This window comes from Nicotiana attenuata, unplaced genomic scaffold, assembly GCF_001879085.1.
Source record: "Nicotiana attenuata strain UT unplaced genomic scaffold, NIATTr2, whole genome shotgun sequence".
Lineage (NCBI taxonomy): Eukaryota > Viridiplantae > Streptophyta > Magnoliopsida > Solanales > Solanaceae > Nicotiana > Nicotiana attenuata.
In genome coordinates, this window is record NW_017670872.1 from 38,074 (window position 1) to 61,866 (window position 23,793).

Consider the following 23,793-nt stretch of genomic DNA (forward strand, 5'->3'; position numbering starts at 1 on the left):
AAACAAGGAACAACGATCTCTGTCACGGATGTGGAAATTCAGGGCATTTCATCAAAGACTGCCCACTCGCGAAACAGGAGCAGTACAAGCAAAATCCTGACAAAGCAGGAAAAAGGAACCTGGTTCCAGAGAAAAGATTCAATAGAAAAAGTGTTGCTGACAATATCGTTAAGCAGGCTCTGCTGCTTGGGGAGACTCCTCAAGTGAATCCGAAAGGGAATCAGATGCAGAAAATAGTTCCTTGATGGAAGTGGAAACTGAAGCAACAAAGTACGACTCACTGTTTGCGTTGATGGCTCAGTCAGATGATGATGATGAAGAAGATGAAGACGATGAGGTAAGTTTCTGGGATGTCCAGAGAAATCTGAAATCCTATTCTTCCAAGAAGCTAAGGTCTTTATCAAATGTTTTAATTGATGCCTATTATAGCCTTATAAACGATAAGGAGATCCTCATAATAGAACTAGGAGAGGCAGAGCAATCTAGAGATGATCTAGTGGTCTGTGTAGTAGACCGAGATGAGACCATAGCTAATCTTGAAATAGAAAAGGAGGCCTTGAATGAAAGAATAACTAGTGTGGAAAATGAGAGAGACGGCCTAATTGTAGTAGTTGTTGATCTAAAAGAAACAATAGAAGGCCTTAACAATGAGAAGCACACCTTAGAAGAAAAAGTTGCATCTACTGAAGAGGAAAGGGATGACCTGTTAGCAATATGCACTGATCTAGAGGAAACCACTGAGGGACTCAATAGAGAACATAGGAATGTAAGTCTTGGGAAAGGGAAGGAAGTAGCCAGTGAGGCGTACATCATGCTTGAAAAAGAGTTAAATGTTGTAAAAACCAGTCTTTGCAGTGAACTTGAGAGGAATCAGCAACTCCAAGCTGAGTTGGAGAAAGTAAGAAATGATCTTGAGAAATCCTTGAAGTGGACCTAGTCCTCAGATGCTGTTACTGCCATGTATCTCAACAATAGTGGGAATAAGCAGGGCATCGGGTTCCAAAGGGAGAAAACTCCCTACAACCCACACAACAAGTATGTCACTGTACCTGATAACTGGCTATGTACCCACTGCGAAAACAATGGGCATTTTAAAAAAAATTGTCAGGCCAGGGTTCAGTCTGCTCAGAAGAACAAAGCGTTCACTAATAGAGTGACTACTAGCAAAGGACCAGGTACCACTCGCAAAAAGCGGATGCTGCCTGCGTGGACTAGAAAATCCCTCATTTATCCTTTATTAGTAACAAGGGACCCAAACTAGTTTGGGTTCCTAAATCTAACCCTTGATGTGCATGTGCAGGGAGCAGTGAGAGGAAGCAGACTGCGATGGACTACGGACAGTGAATGCCTAAAGCACGCAGCTAGAAACATCATGAAATGCCTCTCACTGAAAGCCCTGCAGGAAAGGAATGTATCCTTGAGAAGAAAGTAAAGGGTACATTCTCAATGAATGAAAAGGCAGAGAGGTTCCCTTGGCACTCGAGTAGGAAAAGACGGAACTGGAAAATGATGCATGGATAGTGCTCATCGCCTATGGAATCACAAAAATTTTGGGCAAAAGGAATGAACACTGCTCTCTCTTGAGAACAGGTGTCGAACCAGGTCCTTCCTAAATCAAAACTCGCTAGGAACCGTCAATTGGAAGAAAATGCCTTGCTACTGACAACAGGAAGGATCAGCTTGGGAAGCACAATGCAAATAGACGAGTGAAGAAATCCTTCTAGGGAACAACCCACAAAACAAGGTCAAAAGGTCCCAAACAAAGGAAGCACTAAATGGCAGGAGATGCTCATGGGGTATTCAACAAGACACTTTTCCTTGCCAAGAAAGAAACGATGATGATCAATATGATGAACTAATCCTGTCTCTGGGAAGTATCTGAGGCTTCAAATAGGGAGGATGATAGAGTGAGCAAGATGAAGTAAACTGGCAAAAGACAACTCAACTTCCTCCACCATGTGTCACACAGAACCTGGTGAACCTGTCATGAATCATGCCTTATCTTCTGGGAGACAAGGAAGCAAAACAAAATGACCTCATCAATAACTGGAGAGAAATTGCAAACACATTGAAGGGTGAGATCATCCTCTGAGGGTCAATATGAAGAAAGGATTGATCGGTGGAAAGCATTGCAGAACAGAACACCAAACTCCAGATATCTGCATCAAAGCCTCAAGAAGAGAATGTTTCGGATAAATCAAGGTGAAGATGGGGTCACAAGAATCTAATGAAGAACCTGATCTTCCATCTGCTGGTTGTGTAAGATACCATCAGGTAAAGGTAGCTAAAGTGTTTTCTGACCAAGCCTAGCTCACATCAATACCGTTGTAGGTAAACACGCATGACGATCATAGAAGCTAAAGGTATGGCTATGAACTGCGAGAGGGGAGCTGCTAAAACTTTGTTCAAAAGACTGATCTGGCATTAGATTCTCGTATCTTAGGTTAGTAGTAATGTGCTTATTCTGCACGCCCTCCTCAAACAAAACAAAAATATGTGTTTAACAAAATTAATTCAAATGCCAAATCATCTGACTTTTCAGCATCTGCGTGTCATGTCTTGTCTTTCAAATCCTTTCATCCCCTCTGCACGGTAACACTTTCCCACAAACCTACCGCCGTTCTTCAGAACTGTTCAGAACCTGTTTCGCCCTCCACTCATCATTAGCCCTTCTTCCAATAAAACCTTCTTTTTCTCTTAAGTCATGAACCTTCATCTACTCTGTACAGCTGAGATCTTCTCATCATCTCTCTCTATACTTGTCTACCAAGTATTCATCTAATGGCGATTGAAAAATCGTCTCATTCTCCCACCATTGACATCGCTCCCACTTCATCATTATCCTTGAGATCATCCCCAGAGAGTCATTATTTCACACCCTCTACCACCTTACCAACGCCTGGTTCCTCCTCCACTCCTACAGTTTTTCCATTTCTGATAAACCCTGTTTACCATTATTTTGAGAATCCTATGTCTAGTCAATCCTACGATCTCATCACAAATCACACAGGAGGTTCTATTCCTCAAGTATCAGAAACCCCTGAGTATGATCCTGACCACTATCTAAACACCTCCATGTTGGACTCAGTGACTCTCAAGGAGTCACCAGAAAAGGAAGCAACTCATAACATCATGGCTATAGCTGCTGAGACTGTGATGAATGAAGGAGCATATCTCTTGTCTGAGTACCAGGGGGAAGAAACTCCATTCCTCAGAGAAGTAAGAACCACTACACTCTTGGCTCATGAGATATTCTCAGAAAAGCCCTCTGATGAACCTGATTCTCTTCCATGCAAACCCACTCCTGCACCTCCCATTCACTCCAAGCTCTTAGAGTCTTCCTCCCAATCACTCACCATCAGGTTACTATAGCAAGAGAGTTCTGAGTCCTCCTTTCAGAAAAGTAAGAGGAGTGTCAAGACAAGGAAAAAGAGGAAAATGAATCCAAAGGAGTTCATCAAGAGTGTGTCGTAAACCAAATAGACCAAGATGCTTCCAAGGAACCTGGTTCCTCAGTACAACAATCTATAACAATTCAGCAGTCTATGAAAAGAGCCTTCGATGAAACTGTTGAGAAACAGAAAGGGTCATCTGTGAAGTACAGTAGCAAGTCTAAATGGAGTCAAACTGAGCTAGTCGTGTTTGAGGACCATACCGTGGGGATGACAAGCTGGAAAGGAAAGTTTGCCGAAGGGTCTAGCAAACAAAAGGAGGAAACTACTAAGGCACCTGGTACTATAAGGTCCATAACCCATGACAGTGGTCTTTGGCAACAGAGATTAAGAACTCAGAAAGTGTTGTGGGGTCGTACATTTGATCCAGCAATTTCGGAGATGACAGGGATGAGACAAATTTTGGAGATTGTGGAATTTCAACAATGGGAACACTCTAGAAGAATGTGAATGTATTGAAAAGGTTGGTGGAAGCATCTCGACCATCTCTCAGCTAATCAACGCTCAAAATGTAGCCTCTAAGGAAATAAGAAGACTGAGGGCTCAAAATGCCATACTGGAAACTCAGCTCAGTCAAGCACTTAAAGGACCAGATTCTGTACATGAGGAGATTACACGACTGATAAAGGAAAACGAGAGACTTCGGGCTCAACTACTTGAAGAACAATTGTCCGCAAATGCTAGACTGCACCTAGTTCTCAAAACCATGGTTGTCTCTTCTTCCAAGCCTCCTTCCTATAGTGTCCCCTAGGATCCTCCTTGTGTCAAGCCATTGCTTCACCCTCATGTGGCTGTTGTTTTAGTTTTGTTTGCATGTTTTTGTTGTGATGGCATGTTGTACTTAACCATTACTGCTCCTGACTTACTCAGTCCAATGTAAACATTAATGAAACAGCTTCCTTTTTGTTGCTTGTACAATCCTATATTCCTTTGGCTTCTCTTTTCTGTCATGTTGTGTGCACATATGTGGCATGAGCTAGCTGTGTTAGACTTCTTTATGCTTCTTCCCTGCTGGTGCTTTTGTTTTAATTCCTCTCCTTTTTAATGATGCCAAAAGGGGGAAAAAGAATAAGCGAGGGGAGATCTTAGATTAAGGGGGAACTACTGGCATCTCATTCTCATCTGGTTATTTTTGCTCAAAAAAAAATACTGTCCATGCATAAGTTTGTCATCATCAAAAAGGGGGAAATTGATGGGTTTTCAGTATTTTATGTTTTGATGATCTAACAAACTTGTCATGAAGAACCAGATAGAGCACCTGACAGACAGGACATACATTTCATATGAAATGATCGAAGCCTGAAAATCAGCAAAGGGCGGAACACAACAGGGACCTGATGATCTGACCCTTTAAGGTTCTCCGGCACAAGCAAGTCAGTGACTGTACGCAATCAAGATAAAGAGACACACAACAGGGACCTGCTGCTGTAGGGTTCTCTGATAAAAAGGTACAAGTCAAGTACACAGCTGGAACGCGACAGAAGAAAGTAACCATCTGGCAACTGGTACAGAAGAGGAACACAACTAGGACCTGGTCTGTTGGTGTGTCCTGACAGGAAGTACAAAGCCCACTATCCAGCTGGAACGCAACTGCCTAGAAGTGTCTGTGTAGATTTTACAACAGTCACTTCTCATTGGGAAGAAGTATACACCTTGAGTTGACATCACTATCTAATGTGCCATCTTTTGTGATAAAACAACATGGTGTAAGATATACTATTGGGTGAGCATTCAGTGATATTCTCTCAAGCATAACAAAGTTCATCTAGCATTGAAGTCATTGGTGTGTCAAGAATAAGAAGACAACTCCACTAAGGATCAGTTTCTAACCGAGTCTTATGTACGTCCATAGTTGAGTTGTAATCTTGTTAATTGTTCTACATTGTAATTCCTAGTTTGCTTTCTTAGAAGCGTTGTCTTAGGAACAAACAAAATTCGTAAACTTTAGAGTTTATGTTGTGACTAGGAATAGTCATAAGTTAAATCCTCTGTAACTAGGAGAGTTATAGAGTGGCTTGTGGTGGTGCATCACAAGTTAGTTTGAAGTCTTTGCAAAAGGGTGTTTGCACAGTGGCTTGTAATAGAGAGATTACAAGTTAGTTGAGTTTAAAGCCTACATGTGTAGGTCGTGGTTTTTTGATCCCCTTGAGTTGGGATTTTTTCACGTAGAAGATCTCTGGCCTTCTTTACATTCAGTCGTTACTGCATTCTACATATCAGTCTCATAGAGGACCAGGTACTCTATAGTTTGGTTGACTCACATAAGTTAACAATTGGTATCAGAGCAGGTTTCTCCTATCAGGCTAACACCTAGGAGGAATCCTCAATGGCTGCTCCACCAAGCTTTTGAAGAAGGACAATCAACCTATAGACCTCCCAAATTCAATGGTCAATACTACGGCTGGTGGAAGACCAGGATGCATGATTTTATTATGGCAGAAGATTCAGAGCTGTGGGACATTATATGTGATGGTCCACATGTTCCCATGAAGAAGATTGAAGAAACAAGGCAAATGGTGCCGAAAGGAAGAAGAGAGTACAACGACATTGACAGAAAAGCTGTAGAAAAGAACTTCCGTGCCAAGAAAATCTTGATGTGTGGCATAGGACTTGATGAGTACAACAGAGTCTTAGCTTGTGAAACTGCCAAAGAAATATGGGAGGCGTTGCAGACAGCTCATGAAGGAACCACTCAGCTCAAACAATCCAAGATTGACATGCTCACCACAGAATATGAACTCTTTAGGATGAAGGATGATGAATCTATACAAGATATGCACACTAGATTCACCTCCATCATAAATGAGCTTCATTCACTTGGAGATGTCATTCCCAGAAATAAGCTCGTAAGGAAAATTCTCAGCGTTCTACCTGGGTCTTGGGAAAGTAAGGTAAATGCCATCACAGAAGCTAAAGATCTACAGACTCTGGCCATGGATGAGTTGATTGGTAATCTGAAAACTTACGAGATGAAAAGAAAGAAAGACAGTGAAAGAAGAGAGCCTAAGAAGGAAAGGAACCTGTGCTTAGAGCTGAAAAGAGTGACTCAAGTGATGAAGATAGTGACATGGCCTATCTTTCTAAGAGATTTCAAAAAATGGTTCGAAGAAATGGTGGCATACCAAAGTGGGGCAGTTCAAGTAAAACAAGGAACAATGATCCCTGTCACGAATGTGGAAAGTCAGGGCATTTCATCAAAGACTGCCCACTAGCGAAATAGGAGCAGTACAAGCAAAATTCTTACAAAGCAGGAAAAGGAACCTGGTTCCAGAGAAAAGATTCAATAGAAAAAGTGTTGCTGACAATATCGTTAAGCAGGCTCTTGCTGCTTGGGGAGACTCCTCAAGTGAATCCGAAAAGGAATCAGATGCAGAAAACAGTACCTTGATGGCAGTAGAAACTGAAGCAACGAAGTTCGACTCACTGTTCGCGCTGATGGGTCAGTCAGATGATGATGATGAAGAAGGTGAAGACGATGAGATAAGCTTCCGGGATGTTCAGAGAAATCTGAAATCCCATTCTTCCAAGAAGCTAAGGTCTTTATCAAATGTCTTAATTGATGCCTATTATAGCCTTATAAACGATAAGGAAATACTCACAATAGAACTAGGAGAGGCAGAGCAATCTAGAGATGACCTAGTGGTGTGTGTAGTAGACCGAGATGAGACCATAGCTAATCTTGAAATAGAAAAGGAGGCCTTGAATGAAAGACTAACTAGTGTGGAAAATGAGAGAGACGACCTGATTGTAATAGTTGTTGATCTAAAAGAAACAATAGAAGGCCTTAACAATGAGAAGCACACCTTAGAAGAAAAAGTTGCATCTACTGAAGAGGAAAGGGATGACCTGTTAGCAATATGTGCTGATCTAGAGGAAACCATTGAGGGACTCAATAGAGAACATAGGAATGTAAGTCTTGGGAAAGGGAAGGAAGTACCCAGTGAGGCGTACATCATGCTTGAAAAAGAGTTGAATGTTGTAAAAACCAGTCTTTGCAGTGAACTCGAGAGGAATCAGCAACTCCAAGCTGAGTTGGAGAAAGTAAGAAATGATCTTGAGAAATCCTTGAAGTGGACCTGGTCCTCAGATGCTGTTACTGCCATGTATCTCAACAATAGTCGGAGCAAGCAGGGCATCGGGTTCCAAAGGGAGAAAACTCCCTACAACCCACACAGCAAGTATGTCACTGTACCTGATAACTGGCTATGTACCCACTACGGAAACAATGGGAATTTTAAAGAAAATAGTCAGGCCAGGGTTCAGTCTGCTCAGAAGAACAAAGCGTTCACTGATAGAGTGACTACTAGAAAAGGACCAGGTACCACTCGCAAAAAGCGGATGCTGCCTACGTGGACAAGGAAATCCCTCATTCACCCTTTTTTTAGTAACAAGGGACCCAAACTAGTTTAGGTTCCTAAATCTAACCCTTGATGTGCATGTGCAGGGAGCAGTGAGAGGAAGCAGACTGCGATGGACTATGGACAGTGAATGCCTAAAGCACGCAGCTGGAAATATCATGAAATGCTTCTCACTGAAAGCCCTGCAGGAATGGCATGTATCCTTGAGAAGAAAGTAAAGGGTACATTCTCAAGTGAATGAAAAGGCAGAGAGGTTCCCTTGGCACTCGAGTAGGAAAAGACGGAACTGGAAAATGATGCATGGATAGTGCTCATCGCCTATGGAATCACCAAGATTATGGGCAAAAGGAATGAACACTGCTCTCTCTTGAGAACAGGTGTTGAACCAGGTCCTTCCTAAATTAAAACTCGCCAGGAGCCGCCAATTGGAAGAAAATGCCTTGCTCCTGACAACAGGAAGGATCAGCTTGGGAAGCTCAATCCAAAAAAAGACGAGCGAAGGAACCATTCTGGGTTACAATCCACAAAATAAGGCCACAAAGTCTCCAACAAAGGGCACACTAAATGGTAAGGGGTGCTCATGGGGTATTCAACAAGACACTTTTCCTTGCCAAGAAAGAAACGATAATGATCAATATGATGAACCAATCCTGTCTCTGGGAAGTATCTAAGGCTTCAAGTAGGGAGGATGATAAAGTGAGCAAGATGAAGGAAACTGGCAAAAGACAACTCAACTTCCTCCATCACGTCTCACACATAACCTGGTGCACCTGTCATGATTCATGCTTTATCTTCTGGGAGACAAGGAAGCAAAACGAAATGACCTCGTCAACAACTGGAGAGAAAATGCAAACACATTGAAGGGAGAGATCATCCTCTGAGGGTCAATATGAAGAAAGGATTGATCCGTGTAAAGCATTGCAGAACAGAAGACCAAACTCCAGATATCTGCATCAAAGCCTCAAGAAGAGAATATTTCGGATAAATCAAGGTGAAGATGGTGTCACAAGAATCTAATGAAGAACATGATCTTCCATCTGCTGGTTGTGTAAGATACCATCAAGTAAAGGTGGCCATAGTGTTTTCTGACCAAGCCTAACTCACATCGATACCGTTGTAGGTAAACACGCATGACGATCATAGAAGCTAAAAGTATGGCTATGAACTGCGAGAGGGGAGCTGCTAAAATTTTGTTCAAAAGACTGCTCTGGCATCAGATTCTTGTATCTCAGGTTAGTAGTAATGTGCTTATTCTGCATGCTCTCCTAAAACAAAAAAAATGTGTTTAACAAAATTAATTCAAATGCCATATCATCTGACTTTCAGCGTTTGCGTGTCATGTCTTGTCTTTCAAATCCTTTTATCCCCTATGCACGGTAACACTTTCCCACAAACCTACCGTCGTTCTTCAGAACTATTCAGAACCTGTTTCGCTATCCACTCATCATTAGCCCTTCTTCCAACAAAACCTTCTTTTTCTCTCAGGGCAAGTCATGAACCTTCATCTACTCTGTACAGCTGGGATCTTCTCTTCATCTCTCTCTATACTCGTCTACCAAGTATCCATCTAATGGCGATCGAAAAATCGTCTCATTCTCCCACCATTGACATCGTTCCCACTTCATCATTATCCTTGAAATCATCCCAGAGCGTCATTATTTCACACCCTCTACCACCTTACCAACTCCTGGTTCCTCCTTTACTCCTACAGTTTTTCCATTTCTGATAAACCCTGTTTACCATTATTTTGAGAATCCTATGATCTCATCGAAAAACACACAAGAGGTTATTCCTCAAGTATCAAAAGCCCTTGAGGATGATCCTGACCAGTATCTGAACACTACATGTTGGACTTAGTGACTCTCAAGGAGTCACCAGAAAAGGAAGCAGCTCATAACATCATGGCTATAGTTGCTGAGATTGTGATGATGAAGGAGCATATCTCTCGTCTGAGTACTAGGGGGAAGAAATTCCATTCCTAGGAGATGTAAGAACCACAACACTCCTCGAGTCCTTGGCTCATGAGATATTCTCAAAAAAGCCTTCTGATGAACCTGATTCTCGTCCATGCAAACCCACTCCTGCACCTCCCGTTCACTCCAAGCTCTTAGAGTCTTCCTCCAAATATCGCACCATCAGGTCACTACAGCAAGAGAATTCCGAGTCCTCATTTCAGAAAAATAAGAGGAGTGTCAAGACAAGGAAAAAGAGGAAAATGAATCCAAAGGATTTCATCAAAAGAATGTCAGTAAACCAAGTAGACCAAGATGCCTCCAAGGAACCCGGTTCCTCAGTACAACAATCTTGACAATCCAACAGTCTCGGAAAAAGGGCATCGATGAAACTGTAGAGAAACAGAAACGGAGTCTAACTGAGCTAGTTGTGTCTAAGGACAATATTGTGGGAATGGCAAGCTGGAAAGAAAAGTCTGACAAGGGTCTAGCAAACAAAAGAAGGAAACTGTTAAGGAACCTGGTACTATAAGGTCTATAACCCGTGACAGTGGTCTTTGGCAACAGAGATTAAGAACTCAAAAAGTGTTGTGGGGTCGTACATTTGATCCAGCAATTTCGGAGATGACAGGGATGAGACAAATTCTGGAGATTGTGGAATTTCAACAATGGGAACACTTGTTTGAAGAGAGAATGCCTTTGGTGTACGAAGATGCAGTACAAACGTTTTACGTATCTCTTTTCACTGTTGAGGGGGATCACATTTGTGCGCTTGTAAATGTAGTAGACATTATACTCGACGCTTCGATGTTGGGAAAAATTCTCAGAATTCCATGTGAAGGTATGTCCTCAATTAAGGGTGTCTGTGGAGTAAACTATCGAAGAGCCATCATGAAAGAACAAGGTATTCAACAAGGGGAACAGGTGCATAAGAAGGTCTTGCTTCCTGAGTACCAGCTTCTCTTTGAACTGGTCAATAAAGTGCTCTTACCCCGCTCTGAGAGGCGCTCTATTGCTACAAGATCGGACATGGTCCTGATGGAAGCTCTCGATGAGTTTGTTCCAATCAATTTGCCTGCAATCATGATAGACCATATGCAGAAGGTGGAATATTTCAATGGTGGAAATCATGGGTTACCTTATGGCTTTCTCCTCACTCAGGTGTTCAGATTCTATAAGGTTCCCTTGGGGAATCCCAGAGTGGGCACACACAAGCAGGCCTTCTCTAAGACCACTCTAGAAGAATGTGAATGTATTGAAAAGGTTGGTGGAAGTATATCGACCATCTCTCAGCTAATCAACGCTCAAAATGTAGCCTCTGAGGAAATAAGAAGGTTGAGGGCTCAAAATGCCATACTGGAAACTCAGCTCAGTCAAGCAGTTAAAGGACCAGATTCTGTACATGAGGAGATTACACGACTGACAAAGGAAAATGAGAGACTTCGGGCTCAATTACTTGAAGAAAAATTGTCCGCAAATGCTAGACTGGACCTGGTTCTCAAAACCATGGTTGTCTCTTCTTCCAAGCCTCCTTCCTCTAGTATCCCCTAGGATCCTCCTTGTGTCAAGCTATTTTTGCTCCAACCTCCTGTGGCTGCTGTTTTACTTTTGTTTGCATGTTTTTGTTGTGATGGCATGTTGTACTTAACCATTACTGCTCCTGAAACTCAGTCCAATGTAAACATTAATGAAACAACTTCCTTTTCGTTGCTTGTACAATCCTATGTTCCTTTGGCTTCTCTTTTCTGTCATGTTATGTGCACATATGTGGCATGAGCTAGCTGTGTTAGACTTCTTTATGCTTCTTACCTGCTGGTGCTATTTTTAATTCCTCTCCTTTTTAATGATGCCAAAAGGGGGAAAAAGAAGAAGTGTGAGGGAGATCTTAGATTAAGGGGGAACTTACGTGTGAGAATGATGGAGATCTTAGATTAAGGGGGAACTACTACTGGCATCTCATCTGGTTATTTTTGCTCTAAACAAATATTGTCCATGCCTAAGTTTGTCATCATCAAAAAGGGAAAAATTGATGGGTTTTCAGTATTTTATGTTTTGATGATCTAACAAACTTGTCATGAAGAACCAGATAGAGCACCTGACAGACAGGACATACATTTCATGTGAACTAATCGAAGCCTAAAAATCAGCAAAAAGAGGAACACAATAGGGACCTGCTACTTTAGGGTTCTCTGACAAAAAGTACAAGTCAAGTACACAGTTGGAACGTGATAGAAGAAAGTAACCATCTGGCAACTGTTACAGAAGAGGAACACAACTAGGACCTAGTCTGTTGGTATGTCCTGACAGGAAGTACAAAGCCCACTATCCAGCTGGAATGCAACTACCCAGAAGTGGATGTGCAGACTGTACAGCAGTCACTTCTCACAGTCACTTCTCATTGGGGAAGAAGTATACACCTTGAGTTGACATCACTATCGTGTGTGCCATCTTTTGTGATAAAACAACCTGGTGCAAGACACACTATTTTTGTGCATTCAGTGATATTCTCTCAAGCATAACAAAGTTCATCTAGCATTGAAGTCACTGGTGTGTCAAGAACAAGAAGACAACTCCACTAAGGATCAGTTTCTAACCGAGTCTTATGTACGTCCATAGTTGAGTTGTAATCTTGCTAATTGTTCTACATTGTAATTCCTAGTTTGCTTTCTTAGAAGCGTTGTCTTAGGAACAAACCAAATTCGTAAACTTTAGAGTTTATGTTGTGACTAGGAATAGTCATAAGTTAAATCCTCTATAACTAGGAGAGTTATAGAGTGGCTTGTGGTGGTGCATCACAAGTTAGTTTGAAGTCTTTGCAAAAGGGTGTTTGCAAAGTGGCTTGTAATAGGTAGATTACAAGTTAGTTGAAGTTTAAAGCCTACAGGTGTAGGTCGTTGTTTTTTGATCCCCTTGTGTGGGATTTTTCCACATAGAAAATCTCTGGCCTTCTTTACATTCAGTCGTTACTGCATTCTACGTATCAATCTCATAGAGGACCAGGTACTCTATAGTTTGGTGGACTCACATAAGCCAACAGTTACCATGTTTGAGTTCAAGAAATCAGGCAATTCATTTGGGCTTCTCTTCATGTAGATACCCGGATTGTAAACTGTACCATGTGACTAGGTTGAGGCTGCATTTAAGATAATTCTGTTTTTCAACCAAAGTTATTTTGTTTCTTAAGAAGCTTCGAAATTTCTCACATCTTAATAGTATTACTTCTCATTTCTCAGGCAGAATTGTGGTTACCATACAAAGCTGTACTCCCAATTGATAACTCAGTTGGTGGGAGCATCTATCGTAACTACGATTTACTCACCCTGCACAGGTTTGATATTGTGGGAGTTAACTAATTAATGAGTTACTTGGTTGTCAAATTAATGTCTTACAATAAAAAAAGACCAATCATCTAAGGTTTCATTTCTTAGAAATGTTGTCCTCACTAGCTGTTTACAACAAGATATTCCTTCATGACCTGAATGTATGAATATCCAGTGCCTTTATATGTTTTTAAAACAATACCATTTGCACCTTTGTGTCTACTGCATTTTACAAATAATATTTTCTTATAAAAATTATATTTAATATTTTCCGCGCAACGCGCGGGTACGAATACTAGTTAAAAGAATACGTTGAAACTAGAGCCGTCAAAATGGGCTTGGCCCGTGAGGCCAGCCCAACCCAGCCCACTACTTGGGTAGGGTTGGGTTAAGATTTTTTAGCCCATTTAAAACTGAGACTTATAAGCTCGGCCCAAGTTAGTCCGGTGGCCCTTGAGGCTTGACCGAGGCTGGCTTGACCGAGGCTGGCTTGGGCCGGCCCGTGGGCCAAAAATTAATTATATTCAAATTTAAATATTTAAAAAAAGTAAAAACTAAAAAAAAAAATATTAACCTATAATACCCATTTTCCAGCCTTAGATTACTCATTTACCCTTCCATGTCAACTAGAATTTATATTTTTGATATGTATGTAGTATGACAAGATTAGTTTTTCTTTTGCTTAATTAACAACGAACTAGGAAAGTTTTAAGCGGCCAATAATATTTTTTTCAAAAGAAAATATTATTTTAAGTGGCCAATGATTAGTTTGGTTACTTTAATATATTATTAATTATTAAATTGCTCTTCAGTATAGAAAAAAGCCAAGTTTTAGTACCCAAAAAAAATTGACAATACTAGCAAATATCATGAATTTTTAAAATTTCATGGACTATAATGATGAAATCGACAAATAATGTTAAACCTAAATTAAAAAACTTTAACATATAAACTTATTGAAGCAATTCCTGAACCTAGGAAACTGAAAGAAAAGTACTAAACAATATTCATGTAACGTTAAAAAAAAAGAGTTAGAGATATAGAGAATTTGCATTTCAATTACGAGATTCCTTGTCAAATATTAAGATTCTTGTACACTCTAAATAAAAAGAAGTCGTTCATATGATCAAGAGATTATATCACGAAAAAATATCTAAAGATTTGGAGAAATATTTTTTTCTAAAAAAATTGAAGGGCCGGGCCGCCCTAGCCCGCGGCCCTCTTAGGGCTAGGCTGGACTGGCTATTTTAACGCCCATATAGATGGAGGACCGGCCCGCCCTGGCCTACCAAATTTAAAAGCCCACAAAGCTTGGTCTGGGCTAGCCCGTTTTGACAGCTCTAATTGAAACTATTAAGTTTATCTACTAACGACATCGAGAACTTACATGTTTAGTGTAATTTGATCAATTTCAACAGTTATGCACGCTCTTTTCACGTTTAACAGGTCGATGCTTATATCACATCCTTAACTACAATTAATGTTTAAATGATTTAATAGCGTAAGTATTTAATTTATACGTCAAATATTAATGAAATAAAGGTAACTGTTTGACCATAGACAGTCAACTGTTGAATTTAATTTCAAATTAATTGATTCTAGCAAGAAAAGGAATTATTAACTCTTTCTTTTCCACATTAAAATTTTGCAGTAGAACGAGATTACGAGTTAATATTAGGACTAAAAGTGAAACTTTTTAAATTTATTGTTTTTCAGCAAAATCTTTTTAATGTATTTCCAATTATATTATCATAATGAATGTAGTCAATTTAGACCTCCATTCATTTCGTCACATCTGTAGCTCTCGTGCATCTGCCAGTCTGCAAAGTTTAAGTCACCTAAAATAAAATAGTATAAAGTTGGAGTTTTGAGTATTGAGAGGACACACAAATCATGGAAATTATAGGAAAATTGCAGAAACAATTTATTGACTTCATTAAAGCTTTGTACCATGAGGTGAGTTTCTTTTTTCCCAATTTTGTAATGGTTTTTGGTTTGAGGATTTTCTGATGTGGGTTTCGTTTTACTTCTTAAAAAAATGTTTTTTGTTCTTTGAAAAAGGGATTCTTGGATGATCAGTTTCTTCAGCTGAAATTGCAAGATGAGAGCAGTCCTGATTTTGTATTTGAAGTAGTGACACTTTTCTTTGAAGATTCAGAAAAGATTATCAACAATCTGGCAGCTACTCTGTGAGAATAAATGTCTTATAATTTTCTGAGGTTATTCTTCCTTGATTTTGTTTTATCAAAGTTGAACTGTTGGCTCATTAGGTTTTTCCTTTTTTTGAATTGTTTAGTCAACAACAGGTCGTGGATTTTAAGCAAGTTGATTCCCATGTCCACCAATTCAAGGGTAGCAGTTCCAGGTACTTAATTTTAGTTGGTCCCTGACATTTTTAGGAATACTTTGTTTTAGTTGGTCCCGCACTAAGTTCCCGCTATGCGCAGGGTAGGGTTCGTAGAAGGGCTGGACCATAAGTTTTTAAGTCTTTGTCGTTGACTAAACTACTTCAATTGATGTTGAAGATTTTCTGTATTTTCCAGTCATATTTGGGCTACTTTTCTGAATATTTAGCTGACAAGTAATACCTACTTGGTAAATTTATTGTACTCAGAGATTAAGTTTTATGCTATTAGATTTTAGATCACAGTAAGTAAACAGCCTCTCTTCCCCCAGGGTATGGGTAAGATGTGCGTACATGTTACCCTCCCCAGATCCCACTTGTGGGATTTCACAGGGTTTGTTGTTAGTAAGTGGATAGTTGAATTGAAGACTTTCTGGTTTTCTTTTAGTATCACTATTACTTTGTCTGACCTGAATCTCTGTAATGTTGAGCAGTGTAGGTGCACAAAGAGTAACGAATGCTTGTATAGCTTTCAGAAACTTTTGTGAACAGAAGAACCTTGAAGGGTGAGTTTTGCTTTATGCTCTTAGAATTTTCCTTCCTCCCTATTCGTATCGGATTTGAGAAAATTTCATAAACAAATTTGACTGCTTAGATATTCAGGAAAATAGTTTACTATGAAAGTTTTGTATTCTACCATGTCCAGCATTGGTCATTGTGGTTTATAATCATTGAATTCATTTCGCAGCGTGGTGATAAACTGGTCGAGAGGTAGTGCATAGAAAACCAATAGTATGAGATTTACCTGTTATCATGTGGTATATTCTTTAATAAAATTAGAAGAATGTTTATAGGGCATTGGCTGAGTCAGATACTATTTGAGGCTAATATGGATCTTCATTCACAAGGGGTACATGTCTAGAACATTCCGATTTCTCTTTTCCAGACATTTCTACTCCATTTTAATTGCAATCACCCAGTGTTTGTCACGTCTCTGTCTCCCACCACCCCCAAATTTCCTGGTCTCTTTGTGTTCCTGTCTCTTCTTTTGTGTTTTTGGGATAAAGTTGTGCTTCTGTCTCGCTTTTCTGGACAAAATCAACCTTGTTGAAGTAATTACAAAATGAAGTTCACGCCTTTTGGGAGTTTTATATGTATAATGTATGCAGGTATAGAAAACAAATTCTGGTTGGTTAAGGATACTGGAGTCTAGCATGCCACTTCATTATTGTTTATCTCTTATAGTAGTAGCCAAATTCTTTGAATTGCCAAAGTTCAGTAAGTTTCACTTTCGAAGTTATCAAATCACAATAATAGACCACTCTCTAGTGAGTCTCTAAAGTTTCACTAAATTATCGTTGCCCCTTAAGAGGACACCACCATGAACCGCAATCTCTGCAGAGATCTCTAAAAGTAGCATTTGTACTTCTTTCCGTCTCAAATTTGCTAAAGTTTGCATTGTTTAGCTGAGTATACAATCTTCTCTCTTTCACAAGATGAATATGAAGGCCAACTCAGTTGAAGCATTTCCACATAGTTACGTTTTTGTATTATGTTGGAAGAAAGCATTGAAGATATATGTACCATATGTTATGCACATATAGTCCATAAGTCAGCAACTAACACCATGTAGCTGTGGCTTTGGGTTTCAAGACAAATAAAGGATAGATAGGTATTCCATCTTGATTCAATTCCCTTGTAGGAACTTTTAACTCCATGAGATAACATAAGAGTTAAAGCCTCTTTATTAGTTCCGGCTTTCAGACATATAATTGCAAATGGTTGTAAGAAATGACGAGCCCCGTCATTACCTTGCTTTAGTTTGGATTTAAGTCTTCATACTGTCTTGCTATTGTGTTCATGTTGCATTGGAGTTTGATTTTTAAGTTGTACCCATGAGACTGCAAAATGCTTCAGCTTTGTACATTTGTTTTCCTTGTGCAGGTGTGTGCAATGTCTGCAGCATGTGAAACATGAATATTTTCTTGTGAAGAACAAACTTGAAACCTTGTTGAGGGTAAGTACTCTTCTATGAATGCCTTCCAAGTTAAGTACTATTTCTTTGAAGAAAAAACTACTTAGTATATGATACTAAAAGTTCAGTGTGTCGGGTGTTTTGATGCTCAACCATCAACTTGAAACCTTGTTGAGGGTAAGTACTCTTCTATGAATGCCTTCCAAGTTAAGTACTATTTCTTTGAAGAAAAAACTACTTAGTATATGATACTAAAAGTTCAGTGTGTCGGGTGTTTTGATGCTCAACCATCAACTTGGTTATTTCACCAATTTTTTCATGATATAGTTGACAGAGTATGTGTTATAGGTCATAGCATTTGATTAGCAAACATGAAATTTGCCTTAATGAGATGGTGAAGCTGCCCTCTCAGCATCATTTGATTTAATCTTTACCACTCAAATGTTGTTTGAGATACCAGATTTCTGGCATCAAATTCTCTTCCATGAGAAGAGTATGGTTCAGATCCTCTTTGGCTTCATTAAAAGCTTTTGATTCCCTGAAGTCTTCATTTTTTTCCTAATAAGGTTTTTAGCACTTTGTCTTTGATTTCTTCACATTAGCAATGATTTTCGATTATTTCCAATATGTCAATAGTTAATTTTAAGAAACCATCTTTCTTTTTTCTTCCCAAAGTCTAAAAATCAGTTTAAATCACTGCTTGTTTTATGAAAATGCAGCTGGAGCAGCAAATCTTGGCAGCTGGTGGTACGATCCCTGTCCTGTCATAGGCGCTAATGATTTTAAGTCATACCCAAGACAAGGATAGTAGAGAGGAAGGGAGTTGGCATTGCAATTGAGTTTCAAGATTTCGTAAGCTGTTTTGATTGCTGGATTCTAGTAGTTGTAGATGTAAAGAATTCATTGTGAATAACAGATTCCTATATTGTTACTTCAAAATTCCTTTCGCCTTGTGGTACTGAGCTATCTATATACTAGCAGTTGAAAATTTTCTCCTTTCATTTGGTAAGCTTCAGCCATTATTAAGTACTAGAACTTGAGGTGTTCACCTTGTTGTTAACAAAATGTAAAGGACAGTGTCGATGCACATGGATGATGTCTTCCACCTCCCCTACATCCACCTCAGTAGGTTCAAAATTAGCGTAATCTTATTACATGCATATTTTTTCAATAGTTTCTGCATATATTGTTTGAGCCAAAAGCAATGGATTCAGTTGAACACATAGAACCTACAGTAGATTTGCCGTTGACCGACATCATGTGAGAGGTGGCCGCTTATTACGAGTTTAGCCACCTGCATGAAGTTGCTTATGGACTAGAAATTTTACAAGATGGTCAAAGCTCTTCTTTGGAGATCGGTCAATGAGAGTCTATGTTGCTCGGACTTTTCCGAAAATGTGGCCGGATATGTGTCGGATCCTCCAAAAGTAGTGCATTTTTTAAGGATCCGACACGGGTGCGGCTTCATTTTGGAGAGTCCGCGCAACATAGATGAGAGTAGCTTTCACTGATCTGTAGGTAGATAAATAAATCTGCTTTTTCATAAACAAGTTGTTGAACTACTTTAGTTTAGAACGTGAAATACGTGGATTTCCTAACTTCTATTAGTCTTTTTCACCTCAATGTGGTTGAAAGTGATTTGCATAAGCCTAAGAACATATTTTTTTTGGTTTTCTTGTCCTTCTTGTGATGAAGCCTAGCACTACTTTTAGACAAACTAGAGTTCTTTTGCCTCTTAAACATGGAAAAAGGGTATAAATACTTTGTTTCCTCACAAATTGGGATAGCTCTCTGTTTTTCCTTTTCCTTTTAGTTAATTATCTGTATGCCAAGGGAAGAATGGAACAAGGCTCATTTTATGGTTGGTCCTGCTACCATATATCATAAAGGGGTAGGGTGTGATGTAGCTCATAGTCACTTTCGGTCCAGACCAATAACTAATCTAGCCAACAGCTAGGTAATTCCACATGATCTTGGAAAGTTATTTAACGAATCTTAGGTGTCGGCTGGCAAAATGGTTAAAAGAAAACAGTAAACCACCTATATTATCCACTAAAAAATGAGCTGGATAATGAAATTTTTAAAAACGGGTCAAATATGGATAAAAATCATATTATACATTTAAAAAATGGATAACTAATATGTTTAACTTTTACATTTGTAAATCCTCAAATTGAGGGTTCCTCAAGTTTGGAGACTAGGAATTCTCCTAAATGTGATCATATTCATGAAGCCATGGACAATATGCATGGTTACCCATATTATTCGACGGTTAAAATTTATCCGTATTAAATATGGGTCGGGTCGGATAATTTATCCGTTTTCGACCCGTCCCATATCCGAGCCGACCCGCCCCTTTGCCACCCCTACTTAGGTGCAATAGTTGCTGGAAAATTGGTTTAGTTGAATAACATTTGAGTTATTGGTTTTCCTAACCTGAGGAAATGGAGTTTAGCATTTGCTGACATGGTTGGCATTGTAGTTTAGCATTTCGAGACCAAGGCGACATCCTAATTTCTGTCAAAAGACTTGTAATGAACATTTAGTTTTAAGTGAGGTGTTGGGTTTTAGAAAAATCTCTCAACAAAGTTAATCCACACCTTTGTCAGTAGCTCAGTACACCTCTAATTTATTCAACAGAACGTACAAACATGAAAAATCCATTTGCAACTAGTATTTGTCAACGACACAGCATGTGCGTTGCTCATTCGAAGTTATATGTGCAAAAATAATACGAGAGCACTGACCTAGTACCATTGGCCAACTCAATATGAGTAAATGTGAGAGAGCTCAAGGCAACATAAACAAATTCATAATCTAGAGTTAATAGATTCAGAATGAGTGATCGTATGGTATATGTATATGCTAAAATTTTCTTATACATGTATACCAAGTACGAGTCAAAAGTAATGGATTCTGTTAAACCGACCGCATAGATCAGGCTCTGCGCAGCAGCCTAGTTGGATGAAAGAGATGTGATATGCAAGCTTCATAAATGAGCACATTCTACTTTCCTCCTTCACTCTTTGTTGTCTGTACAAAGTTGGCTCATGCTATCCAAAATTGTTCATCACCTTAATTCGGTCCACCCCTCTCATCTTTACTGCAAAAGGCCCACAGTTGTTGGGGTTGGTGCAATCTAAACAAACACGTCTCTATGCATTTACTATTTCAGTTACTTTCATCTATGTTACGAATATATACTAGGCATTTATATTAGCAGATATTTTTATCTTTAAGTAATGTTGAGTTTTTGATGTATTTAATTAATATATTAAATACTTAAAAGAGGGTGAATGGGAAATGAAGGGAAATGAAATTTTTGAGTGAAATTTTAAGTTTCCCCTTGGCAAATGGGCATTGTCCCATATTGGAAGAGGAAGAGGTTTTTTATGGGTATATAAGCAATTGCTCTTCTTCTAGCTCTTAAAGAGTTGAGAAGAAGGCAAGCCTCGCGCCGTCGTTGTCGCTCGGCTTCGGCTTCGGTCAATTGATTGATTAATTTTTTGGACCAAATTTATTTGTTAATAGTAAAATATTAATAGAAATATTATTAAATATTTATTTTAATAATAGAATATTAACCAAATTTATTTGTTAATAGTAAAATATTAACAGAAATGTTATTAAATATTTGTTTTAATAACAGAATATCGGATTCGGATTCGGTCAAATGATTGATTGATTAACTTTTTGGACCAAATTTATTTGTTAATAGTAAAATATTAACAGAAATGTTATTAAATATTTGTTTTAATAACAGAATATTAATATTAAATATTAATATTAAATCCAATCCGTTTTTCTGTTTTGGTAACAGAAAAATAACTACCCTCTTCAATTTTCCCTCTTTATTGTTGAGTAAATGGCCATTTATGTAATGGCATTTATGCTGTGGGCGTTTTGCATAAACAGCCATTCTGAAGAGTTGCACCTCTTCAGATTTCAGCCCAACTTTGGCTATAAATACAACACTATTCTGCTCAGAATTTCACTACGATTTTCTGAGTTTCTTCTCCTTCTTCTGCATACTTTTAGCATCAAAGAAAGCAACAGTAAGTGTGATTTGCTACCGAACTTTGTGTTCGCTGAAACACTGGGTTTGAAGTACCACTACACCAGTGTGTAATTCGTTCTATCCTAGGAAGGAAATAATCCATAACCTTNGAAGTATAAGAAGAGCATGACAGGCCAAATCAATAAACCTGGTCTCGTACTGAGTAACAGTCACAGAACTCTGCTGGAGACACTCAAACTACCTCCGATAGCTCTCCCTCTGAGTGACAGGAAGAAACTTCTCCAGGAATAGCTGAGAAAAATGATCCCAAGTCAGAGCTGGTGACCCAGCTGGTTTAGCCAAACAATAATCTCTCCACCAAGTCTTGGCGGATCCAGCTAAGCGAAAAGCAGCAAAGTCGACCCCATTGGTCTCCACTATCCCCATGTTCCTAAGAACTTCATGACAGCTGTCTAAATAATCCTGGGGATCCTCAGAAGATGCACCGCTGAAAGTGGTAGTGAAGAGCTTGGTGAACCTGTCCAATCTCCACAAGGCATCAGCAGACATAGCTGCTCCATCATCGGTCTGAGCTACCACACCCGGCTGAACTGCTCCAACTGGCTGAGCTGCTGGAGTCTAAAATTGGGGAGCCATCTGCTTCGAAGTGCGGGTAGGAGGTGTTTGGGCTCCTCCTCTAGCCTGAGAGACGGCTGGTGCTACAGGAAGCAAGCCTGCCCGGGTGACACTCTCCATAAGGCCCACTAGACGGACCAGAGCATCCTGGAATACTGGGGTAGCAATGAACCCCTCCGGGACCTGAGCTGGGCCCACCGGAACTGCCTAGGCCAGAACCTCATCATCAAACTAAACCTGAGGCTCCGCCGCTGGTGCTGCTGCTCTAGGATGAGTTATGCCCCTGCCTCGGCCTCTAAAACGGCCTCGACCTCGCCCTCGCCCTCTGCCCCTCGTGGGAGCTGCTGCTGGAGGATCGGGCTGCTGATCAGTGGATGAGGAAGCGCGTGTTCTCGCCATCTACGAAAGAACAGAGTAGAAGTTCAATTAGCATTGAGAAATCAAGTCGCACGATAGGAAAGAATAGATGTGAAGTTTTTTCCTAACTCTGTAGCCTCTGGGGATAAATACAGACGTCTCTGTACCGATCCCTCGGACTCTACTAAGCTTGTCCGTGAATTGTGAGACCTAAGTAACCTAGAGCTCTGATACCAACTTGTCACAACCCGGATTTTCCACCCTCGGGAGTCGTGATGGCGCCTACTAGTGAAAGCTAGGCAAGCCAACCATTTGTATTATTTACCTTTTTCCCATTTTAATCCTTTAACATTTAAGAACCAACATCATATAAACAGCGGAATTTAATAAGCGGAAGACTGAAATATAATATTTTAATAATGATATTGATGGGTTTTCAGTATTTTATGTTTTGATCATCTAACAAACTTGTCATGAAGAACCAGATAGAGCACCCGACAGACAGGACATACATTTCATATGAACTGATCAAAGCCTGAAAATCAGCAAAGGGCGGAACACAACAGGGACCTGATGATCTGACCCTTTAAGGTTCTCCGGCACAAGCAAGTCAGTGACTGTACGCAATCAAGATAAAGAGAAACACAACAGGGACCTGCTGCTGTAGGGTTCTCTGATAAAAAGGTACAAGTCAAGTACACAGCTGGAACGCGACAGAAGAAAGTAACCATCTGGCAACTGGTACAGAAGAGGAACACAACTAGGACCTGGTCTGTTGGTGTGTCCTGACAGGAAGTACAAAGCCCACTATCCAGCTGGAACGCAACTGCCCAGAAGTGGTTGTGTAGATTGTACAACAGTCACTTCTCATTGGGAAGAAGTATACACCTTGAGTTGACATCACCTTGAGTTGACATTACTATCTAATGTGCCATCTTTTGTGATAAAACAACCTGGTGCAAGATATACTATTGGGTGTGCATTCAGTGATATTCTCTCAAGCATAAATAAGTTCATCTAGCATTGAAGTCACTGGTGTGTCAAGAATAAGAAGACAACTCCACTAAGGAACAATTTCTAACCGAGTCTTACGTACGTCCATAGTTGAGTTGTAATCTTGTTAATTGTTCTATATTGTAATTCCTAGTTTGTTATCTTAGAAGCGTTGTCTTAGGAACAAACAAAATTCGTAAACTTTAGAGTTTTATGTTGTGACTAGGAATAGTCATAAGTTAAATCCTCTGTAACTAGGAGAGTTATAGAATGGCTTGTGGTGGTGCATCACATGTTAGTTTGAAGTCTTTGCAAAAGAGTGTTTGCAGAGTGGCTTGTAATAGGTAGATTACAAGTTAGTTGAGTTTAAAGTCTACAGGTGTAGGTCGTGGTTTTTTGATCCCCTTTA

General features: G+C 39.7%; 1 protein-coding gene across 1 annotated transcript; it reads left to right on the plus strand.

Moving 5' to 3' along the window:
* The first annotated feature begins 14,780 nt into the window (after positions 1-14,780).
* Positions 14,781-18,402, plus strand: LOC109244096 (histidine-containing phosphotransfer protein 1-like). Its single transcript, XM_019411129.1, has 6 exons — positions 14,781-15,038; positions 15,144-15,271; positions 15,379-15,447; positions 15,921-15,992; positions 17,371-17,443; positions 18,121-18,402. The coding sequence occupies exons 1-6, from the start codon at positions 14,976-14,978 to the stop codon at positions 18,169-18,171; spliced, it is 456 nt and encodes a 151-aa protein (XP_019266674.1). The 5' UTR covers positions 14,781-14,975; the 3' UTR covers positions 18,172-18,402.
* The last annotated feature ends 5,391 nt before the right edge of the window (positions 18,403-23,793 follow it).

Coding starts and splice junctions, on each gene's coding strand:
- LOC109244096 (XM_019411129.1), top strand. CDS start 14,976: ATGGAAATTATAGGAAAATTGCAGAAACAATTTATTGACTTCATTAAA. Junction 15,272..15,378: donor AACAATCTGGCAGCTACTCT/GTGAGAATAAAT, acceptor TGAATTGTTTAG/TCAACAACAGGTCGTGGATT. Junction 15,448..15,920: donor TTCAAGGGTAGCAGTTCCAG/GTACTTAATTTT, acceptor AATGTTGAGCAG/TGTAGGTGCACAAAGAGTAA.